The sequence below is a fragment of the Eucyclogobius newberryi genome, unplaced genomic scaffold, assembly GCF_026437365.1.
Source record: "Eucyclogobius newberryi isolate DKJ021-1_F unplaced genomic scaffold, fEucNew1.0.hap1 SCAF_6, whole genome shotgun sequence".
Classification (NCBI taxonomy): Eukaryota; Metazoa; Chordata; class Actinopteri; order Gobiiformes; family Gobiidae; genus Eucyclogobius; species Eucyclogobius newberryi.
Window position 1 is genome coordinate 18,235,872 of NW_027316278.1, and position 9,963 is coordinate 18,245,834.

At 38.9% G+C, this 9,963-nt stretch overlaps 1 protein-coding gene across 1 annotated transcript; it reads right to left on the reverse strand.

Annotated features, from left to right (window-relative positions):
* Nucleotides 1-5,113: 5,113 nt before the first annotated feature.
* ankrd13a (ankyrin repeat domain 13A) lies at nt 5,114-9,963 on the reverse strand. Its single transcript, XM_072432766.1, has 15 exons — nt 9,565-9,963; nt 9,337-9,472; nt 9,040-9,164; nt 8,908-8,953; nt 8,641-8,784; nt 8,380-8,569; nt 8,183-8,249; nt 8,014-8,095; nt 7,873-7,934; nt 7,656-7,786; nt 7,421-7,578; nt 7,020-7,136; nt 6,782-6,942; nt 6,636-6,700; nt 5,114-6,552 (listed from the first exon to the last, which is right to left on the reverse strand). Exons 1-15 carry the CDS (start codon nt 9,670-9,672, stop codon nt 6,354-6,356), a joined length of 1,791 nt encoding a protein of 596 aa, XP_072288867.1. The 5' UTR covers nt 9,673-9,963; the 3' UTR covers nt 5,114-6,353.

Sequence of the window (9,963 nt, forward strand, 5' to 3'; positions counted from 1 at the left end):
AATGATATGTATTTTTTGTAACAGTATTGCATTAAGGTCAGGTCACATCAAGCTAGGTTTTGTACTATCGAGCAGAGAAGAGTTACAAACATAATTGGAAAGGTGAAAATGTTTTGGTTTGATTAAACTTTTGCCTTAATTTGTCAGCTTTACTTGTTAAACAGTGTATAAGAGGTTGTATTGATATTGTGCCTCCAAATAATGTTATAAATGAGGACTGTTACACCGTTTTGTGTCTGTTACTAAAATATAAAAATATAAATGTATGTTTAGTGAATATGATTCTATAATATACACAGCAGTAAAATGATATTTTGTAATTCAATCAGTCTGAATGATTGTCATTTTTTATGGTATTTGCAAAACCGTTGCATAGGCCTGATCTACTCTGTGTAGTGAGACATTTGATCAGTGTATTGCTTTTTTTTTAATATATATATATATATATATATATATATATATATATATATATATATATATATATATATATATATATATATATGGGTACCTGTCCCTATGAGGCAATGTTTGCTAGATGTTCACATGCTGATGTTATGTTTGAAGAACATGATTTCAAAATGCCAAATATAAATGTATAGACGATCATCAGCTGCGATTACTCATCGAGCAACTAGAACTGATCAAAGGGCTTTTGTGTCAGTGACCACCATTGAAGTAAAGAGCAGGGAACCCTGAGAGATGCATGAAAGAGAAGTGTGTAGGTGAACTGGGAATAAAACATTTATATTAAAGCAATATTTAAAATGATTGCATTCTTTTTACAATCACGTGGACATTTGAAGAGCTTCTACTTTAATTTAAAAAAAAACTGTTGGGAATTACCCATGGGCAGAGAACAAAAAACAGTAATCATCTGCTATTTAAATGTCATTCTCGCAGTCAAAGATCTTAAGGTTAGAAGTGGTTCATGGTTCTCTGTTTCACTGAAAGGCTTCTTCTTATGTAATACTCTATTTGGTAATGTGGAGTCAACAAAATAAAACAAACGCATGAATAAAAAATGTATTGCTGTTTCAAATTCAAGGACATGGCACGATTTGCCATTATTATAGTAATTTTCAGATTTTCTTTGGAGGTTAACGTGAGTGACATTTGTCAAGACTCATTAAGCTTTCCGAGCAAATAATTAGTAGCAATAAGTGTTGGTAATAGTTTTCACCCTTAAGTTCTGTGGAGACGGGAAGTAAAGGCCAGACACATCAGTCACGCAATAAATACAGCATTTAAGAATAAATCTTTAAGGACCGTGACCTTTCATTCACTGCTCTTTGACATTTGAGAAATGGAAATGTGATAAAGGCTCCATATTTTTTCTTGAATGGTTCCCAGTGTGAAGGAATGTTGATTTGATTTGAGACATGCGGGCAGAGCTGTTGCTTCTATCGCACACTTTTGAGTTTGGTGATTTACACTTAGGTGTATACGATATTTTTGAGACTCCAGAGAGGCTTAACTAATATAATGTGTATTGATTTAGCAGTAAAGTAACTAAATAAGTGCAAAAGGCATACGTTAAATAAAAACACCTTCAACACATCTAATTTGCAATAGCATAAAAAGATTGTTTGAAATGCAAATAGGCTAACATTAACACACACACATGCATATATATAACCTTCAACACATCTAATTTGCAATAGCATAAAAAGATTGTTTGAAATGCAAATAGGCTAACATTAACACACACACATGCATATATATATATATATCCTTTCCTCTGTCCCTTGTCGACCACCAGTTGGTTCGCCATTACCATTCGGTCTGCATATTTATATGAATATATATATATATATATATATACACGTAAAAAAACCTCTCCCCCTTCAAGCTCGGGTCCCTTGGGTCCCTCAAGCCTGGGAGCCTGAGAGTATATAGACATATATAGATGGAAAGGCAAAATAAACAGGACTCTCTGAATCCTATTGAAGTGAATGAGGAGCTCACCCCAAGTGCTCACATGCAAGTGACTGGCATAGTGTGCAGGCACGGGACTTCCAACCAAGTGATGGCATCATTAGGAAAAAGGAACACAAAAAATTGTAAAAGTGGTGCCATTGGGCATCAGAGCACTCGGGGCAGTGACCCCCGAGCTGGAGAAGTGGCTACAGCAGATCTCTTACATCTTATTCCAGAAAAGGGATTTCCTTTTTCTTTCTTTAAGGCACATCTATGTAACTTTTCTGAAAGGCGGCCTGCTACTTGACATGGAGATGTTATTGCTTGTTATTGCCTCTCCACAGATCTGACCTGTAACTTGTAAAGTAAGTAAGTTGGTACAAAGTAATTTTTTTTTTATTTGTATAGCACCTTTCATAGACAGAAGTCACAAAGTGCTTTACAAAAACACAGAAAAAAATAATAAAACACAAAAACTTAAAATCAGTCAAATCAGTCCCTAAAGCAACTATGATTAAAAGGCCTGACTGAATGAAAAGGTTTTGAGTTGACCCTTAAAAGCAGAATCCAGTGACCCCAGGGAGAGCAGAAGATCATTCCAGAGCCTGGAAGGATCGGTTTCCTCTGGTCCGAAAACAAGTGCTGATCCAAAAACGTCAGTGAACGAGGGGGAGTGTAAGGTGTGATCATATCGCTGATGTACAAAGGGCTCTGAACGTCAGCACTAAAAGGGGCCAGACCAGCATGAAGAGTCAAGATCCTCGCTGCAGAGTTCTGGACCAGCAGCAGAGAGAGGGCTCCTTCTGGTTTAGACAGGAAAACAAACTGTTACAATAGTCTAAATATGAAGAGACCAGGTCATTTTGAGATACAATTTTCTTGAGTTTAAAGATTTTCCTCAACTGAAAGAAACAGTTCCTAGTCAACTGCTTGGAGTGGTACATGTCTTTGTCAAAGATAACTCCCAGGTTTCTAAGACTTGGCTTAGCAGACTGGCCTAAATCCCCAAATACTAAATTATATCCCTGTTTATCCCTGGAATGGAATCATCTGGGGGAATGAATAATAATAAAGTGTTTCCGTTTTGTCTGCATTTAGCTGCAAGGAGTTTTTACTCAGCCATTGTTTTATTTGCACTAAGCAACTGACTAAGGAGTTCAGCTTCTGGATCTCAGAAGGCTTAAATGAGCAATATAGATGAATATCGTCAGCGAACAGGTGGTAGGACACATCACTAAACTCTTTAATGATCATTCCCAGGGGGAGTATATTAAGCAAAAATAAGACAGAACCCAAAACGGAGCCCCGAGGAATTCCACACAACAAATTAGCTGACTCAGACATTATTTGGTTTGCAGCAACACTAAAACTCGGACCAGATGAATATGAGGAAAACCAATGAGGAACTGACCCCGATAGTCCGATCAGGTCCCTCAATCTTTTTAACCGTATATGATGGTCAACAGTGTCGAAGGCTGCAGACAGATCCAGCAGAACTAGAAGAGTGCATTTTCCAGAATCGGCAGACATCATAATGTCACTGGACACTTCTAGCAATGCTGTTTCTGTAAAATTATGTTTGCGGAAACCAGATTGAAAAGTGTTCTAGATGTTAGACTGTTCCCCTCCTGAGTGGGTCCAGCTCCACTGTCTATCTCGCGTCCGCCTGTCCGTCTGAGGGAATCGAATCTCTCCTTCACAGTGGAACTCCTCCAGGTTTCTACTTATTCTCAAGGAGGATTTTGTAGTTTTTCCTGGCCGAGAAGGAGGGTCTAAGGACAGGGGACCCTGGGAAATCGCCCCTCGTCCCTATGGACATTGTTCAATCAGTTTTTCACTGTCGCCCTCCAAGACAACGGCTGTTGTGATTTTGGGTGTTGGAATTGAATTGAATTGAATTGAATATAAGTCTGACAATTGTTCAGAGACCACCTTCTCTAGGATCTTGGATAAGAAAGGGAGCTTTAAAATAGGTCTGAAATTTTTGGGTCTGTCGAGTCCAAGTTGGTCTTTTTGAGTAATGGCTCTTTTGAGGCATGTTCAAATGGACCAGGAAACACACCAATTGAAAGTGAGATTTACCATTTTGATAACCCAGGGGCCAATTACATCAAACACTTTAAAAAAGAGCCTACAGGGAAGGGTATCAGATGTACAAGAGGAGGGTTTCATCCTGGTCACTAAAGCTGAGATGTCCCCTGGAGTGACAGGCTTAAAAGAAGACCAAATGTGGGAGAAACAGGGCTACCACACAAAGGGGGTGGGATTTGGTCTGTGATCATCTTAATTTTATCGTTGAAGAACCTTAGGAATTCATTGCTGTCAGCTTTGCAGAAAACAGTAAAAAAATGTAAAAGAAAAAGTAACTGCAGCTGTAAGACACACAATAGAATTGATTGTGTCAAACAACACTTTGGGATTTAACTTAAAAACATTTTCATGTTGTGGAGGGAGGAGGCGTTATACTACAGAGGCCTGTGGGTCATCCAGACCCGAAGCACGAGGGCTATATCTACTTCAGACAATTTTACATGAAAGAAATGACAGAGCTTTGCAGGGACAAAGTTGCCTATCCTCCACACGGCCGGTGAACGCACATGGCACTAGGACCTGAAAGGCGCAGGAGGAGATCGAACTGCGCCTGCGTAATGTGCCCTTCACTTCACATCGGCTTTGCGTCCGTGCCATAAAGATGCACTGCACCACCACACTAACATTCCTTTTGTGCTTTAATGTAATGGTCCACGGAGATCACGGTGATTCTATACTCGGCAACAGAGCCTATGACGTGCTTAAGAAACAGGACATGGGTAAACCCTTTTTCAGGCCCCTTCTCATTCTGGGATATTCAGTTTGCTAATCTGCTGATATTAGAGATGTTTAATCAATTTAACTTAAGCCTCATCGTATTTGGGGTTTCAAGTTGAATATAGCCATATTTCTGTAATATTTAGTCGGATTTTAACATGTGTTTTGGTCCCACAGTGACTTTGGGCAGTGTGCTGGCTGTTCTGCTGCTGCTCATGATTGTCATGGCCGTCTGCGTTTACAAACCACTGCCTCGTCGATGATGTCCCAAGTGGAGATGGAACTGTTCAGCTCTGATGTGTTATACGTGAAATCTAAATATAAAGAGCATATTGTTGACAATTGTGTGTTTACTGCTGCTGTAGGAGTTGTTAATGAAAACAGTCCATTTCACATATAAATAAAGTGCTTTTATTTTAGAAATCTTCTGAAAACACAGTTCTTAAAATCACAAAGTAACACAAACATGTAGTATTGTACAATTGTTTTTGTTTAAGCTGCCAGTTATGCAGTTTGGCAATTTGCTTGTTAACAGAGATCTCAGTAATTTCTACTCAAACTCAACAATGCACAGAATGGTTTTGAGGAATCAGTAATAGTGGTTAATGTTTGAGCACCATCAGTACAACTGCAACCATATCATGGCAACATACACAAGTAATACATTCGCGTTTAAGAAAAGCTTCAAAATGTTTGACAAAATTTATCTCGAGGGATGTGGACAATGCTTGATAGGTTAATTTTAAGTTTGTTAATGGCACGTGGCATTGGGCTGAAGTCTGACAACGCTTTGGTCCAGATGCCCACAGCTGTTTATGTCAAGAATGGCAAACGGACTGAGCAATATCTGCCACAGCAAATGTGCTACTGCATTGCAGCTAAACTAAAATAGAGTTGAATCTTGCGTTTATGTTACATAACATTAGTAACAGTTCATAGGTGGACACACTTAATACCACTAAGGAGAAAACAATAGTATGAGAGCAAAGTCAAACCCTTTTTGAAAACAATCAGCAGCTGATTACAGCAACAGGCTTTCCATTTCCCAAGTGAAAAGGGTACATTAAAAAAGCACAGGATATTTGTTGCTGTTAATAGTTAAGGACTCAAGGTTCTTATGAGGGATACCACAGAATAATTTAGCAAGTGACTGCAAGCTCTCTGTTAAGAGGCAGTAAACCCTGAGACTTTGCTGAGTGCCACTCAAACTTTTTAGGCTACATAGACTACATAGTGCAGAAAAATATCAATCCCATATATTGGAAAGTAACCTAGCAATCGTAAGAAATACTTTACATGGGCTTTAATTAAGGTAAAGCAATTAGTCTGAATCAGCATTAAATTGTAATGATTAATTGTGAATTATTAAATATAAAAATAACATAACTAAGAACCAGTCCTATCTTTAAGATGACACCTTGTGTATAAAATATTATGAATTGCTACTAGTAATATCATCTGAAACAGAAAGTTTGATATTGCAAAATTGAAACAAAACGAATGTTGTAGTTGCATAGATGGCTATACGGCTTAAGGACAATATGGGGTGCAAGGGTTGCATCTGTTATAAACTACAAGTTAAACATGATTAGTCTGTCGTACCCTTTTAACTTCCTCATATTCCCTTGTTACTTGTCTGTAAGTGATAGCTGCAGTATCCTCTCCAGCTCCTGATCCTCTTGTTTCTGTAGCCTCTCCTCTTCTTCCTGAGCCTGTGCCGACAGCTCCATCGCCAGCCGCAGGTCTGTGTCTGGACTCAGGGTAGTGAACGAGCTGGCAGGACTTGAGGCATCCTCAATGTCCACTAGCGCCCCCTCTGGGATGCTCCTAATCAACAGATTTTTTTAAAAATTGTTTAACGATTTACTGTTTTCTCAATTATGAATTGAATAGTTTGTAAATGTTCAAACCTATCACTGCGACTTCTGGTCATTACATCAGTAAATCCATCATCAACATCCTGCCAATTCCCTTCCTAAAAATCACATACACATTTAATTTATACACTTTTAAAAGGACAATGTTCATGTGCATGAAAATATTTATTGACTGTGACCTGGTCTGAAATTCCCTGAGACTCCAGGAGACTCTGGTGGATTGCGTACTGCAGAAGTTCTTCGTCGTTGTTGGACATTGGCGTATGTCGACTTCCACCGCGGCGATGGTAATGTGCAGGAACATCGAACACAGCAGCACTTACCTGAAATGAAGCCAATGCTGAACAAAAAAATAAACAGAAACAAGTTTCAAAACAAAGCAAAAACGTCTACAAGATTTAAGGCTAGTATTCACACCTTCGGGATCTTTAGTTGGGGTTCCGGCTGGAGTTGGTGTTGCCTCTTCCTCTGTACTGCATTTATTCACATTACCAAAGGTAATCCTGGCATTTAGTACATGAAATAGAGGTATCTCTATAAAAGAAGGATGAAATGTATTATATAGTATCAAGTCAAGGTGAAAACTGATACCGCAGGCCAAGGTACACAGTTGAAATGGTAATCATGATTAAATAAACGTGTCCTGCCCTTGCATATCAGAAGGGGTATACACGCAAATGCTGAACTTATGAAAAACTGTTTGAAAAGAGGAGGCAGAAAATGGTTGGAATCCTTCACCCGTTAAGGCAAACCTCATCTACCTTATCTACCAGATCAATATCTCAGAAGTTTGTTTCTTGATGCTAGTGCTTCCTCACCAATTTTAACAGGAAATCCAGGAGGAAATTTCAAAGTAACAAAGTCCCGTAGCCTGGCGAAATGTGAACTTGTTCGAGCCATGAGGTCAATGATGGGGGTCACCTGCTCCACCAGTGAAAGGGGGTGCTCTTCACTCATCCACAAAGTACCCTTGAATCTGTGCCACAAGTAAAGGAGCATTACAATGAGAATAAAACCAAGAAAGAACCCAATATGAAAATTAAAAAGTCCTACTTCTGAGTTCGAATGCTGAGTTCAATCGGTCGACCAATATCTCTGTTATCTAAATCAAACTCTGAGTTAAAATATTCCTCAGGGATGATGGCAGTAGGATTATTTGCAGTTGCATACTCCAGTGTAAGGTCCTACAAATATATATATATTTTTTAGATTTAAATTTTCTGACTAAAATTACTGACTTATTGACTTAAAAGTAAAGTACATAACTTACCCCCTGTGCTGTATTGTACAGCTCCACAGTGCCCAAAAGAGATTCAAGGACATTTCTTTCACCTGCATTTTAATTATTCTTTTATTTTCAAATTATTATCAAGTCATAACAAAATGGATAATGTGCAATTGATTTACTAACTTTTAATACGAGACTTCTCCTCATCAGTAAGATGCTCTGTCCTTGTTCTGATTACCACATTGACATTGTTTACACTAAAAACCTGAAAGAAAACACACAATTAATGTAGCAAATAACAATTGTTGAGTAACATTTGAGTGTTGGGTATATAAATTACAAAAATGCCAACCTTGGCTTCAAACCCATTGACGACTTCAGTTCTCTCAGTTCTCCATCCCCAAATACCAGTCTTGGTCCTGTATAGATCAAATTAACACATTAATTTATTGTTATTTTAGAATGGCATTATACATTTATAAAAGAGCACTTTGACAAAGATTGGACATCTTGAGTGTTTTCTGAGGCAATAAATAAAATAAAACATGCCTCTCAAAGGCAATATCCTTGGTATCCAGATATGTATTAATAACAGGAGTAGTCAGTCTTTTGGCAACCTCCTGTTCAGCCGGCTGCATTGACTCCAAAGTCACATCCTCCATTTCTTGAGAAATGTTGAAGCGTTCCGTGTCAACCACCTTATCATCGTGGTTTACTTCCATCAACTCTGCATGTGAATCTGTCATACACAGATATATGTAATCCATATTGAAAAGCATAAAAACAACCATTTAAAATTGCAATACTTACCATCTCCTCTAAAGATATAACTTCGCCTCCCTCTAATCCAAGTCATATTCTCAAACCCGAGCAATGTGGCATCAACCCTCAGGTTTGAGCCACTTTTCCAAATGCGACAAACATCACTTGGACAAACCCGGGACACAAGAGGGACTGGAACACAATGAGGGAAATCATTGACAGAGTCAACACTTGCGGGTGTCTTCTTGTCTTTCCAGTTTATCTTGTTGTGCTCACAGTAGCCAAAACAGCTAAAATGCTCAAATTAAAACTTACTCCAACTGGTGAACTCCCACTTCATTTCCATATAAAAATCTGGGGACTAAAAACAAAAACAATAAAAATGAGTTTTAAGCAAGGTAAAACAATGGGGAATGGAACCATAAGTTCACAGAAAAACAGTCAAACCTCTCGAATCTTTGACAGCAGCTCAGGCACTCCTCCCAGGGCAGTGGAGGCTTTGAGGTAGTCTCTGCGTTGAAGCACAAGCTGAACCATTTCGGGATCTCCTGTACTAACGGCCTCCTGCAAAACTGCACTCAAAACAAATATTTATCGAATTACACATCTTTTAAACTCAAATTTTCACAATAGATGTATAAATAAGTAAGCGGGATCACAAACTACAGATTGCACGCATGCGGGAGGCACAATTTCCTTAGGGGTTTAGCTAAGGCCCTCTGGAGGTCTACAGAGGGGTCTTACCGGTCCAGTTTTTCGCATTTTCTTTTGTCACTTGTGCACCATGTCTCAGAAGGACTCTCACAGATTCCAGATGTCCAAGAGTTACAGCCAAATGCAAAGGAGTCCGACCTCTGGGATCTAAAGCCTCAACGTCATTCTAAATAAAGAGGTCAAATTGTTTCAGACACTAATTTAAATTAATTATCAAAAGTGTGTGTTAGTTAGGAACATCACCAATCTCTTACTAACCTCTGGTAATCTTAAATTGTCCTCCAGCTGCCTGTAATCATTGGTCCAAACAGCAGAGTGCAGGGGAAACTTCACCCGGATCTCTTCGCTAACGTTAGCCGCGGACATCTCTACAGAGCCTCGGCGCAGTTTTAGCCAGATTTACGTGATTACAAGCATACGAGCACGTTAGTAAGGAAGAAACATCAAATCCATGGCATGTACGCTTCAACAAATGCGCAAATATAAATTACTCCGCTGCAGCAATCGTCAAAGTTTTGGCAAGTCTTCATCAAAATGAAACTTTGGAACAAGGAAGTGTCAGCAGTAGTACACAGGAAACACAGGGGTGCGCTGTGTAAATCTGTATCCCCTTGTAGTATATCCAGCCCTATTGTTTGGCGCGTCTTTCTACGTCAA

What these genes read in the sequence shown, in the direction of transcription:
- ankrd13a (XM_072432766.1), bottom strand. Translation starts at nt 9,672, where the DNA reads ATGTCCGCGGCTAACGTTAGCGAAGAGATCCGGGTGAAGTTTCCCCTG. An exon ending in TGCTGTCAAAGATTCGAGAG is followed by an intron (nt 8,954 to 9,039) that starts GTTTGACTGTTT and finishes TTTTGTTTTTAG; the next exon opens with TCCCCAGATTTTTATATGGA. An exon ending in CTCAGGGAATTTCAGACCAG is followed by an intron (nt 6,701 to 6,781) that starts GTCACAGTCAAT and finishes TGTGATTTTTAG; the next exon opens with GAAGGGAATTGGCAGGATGT.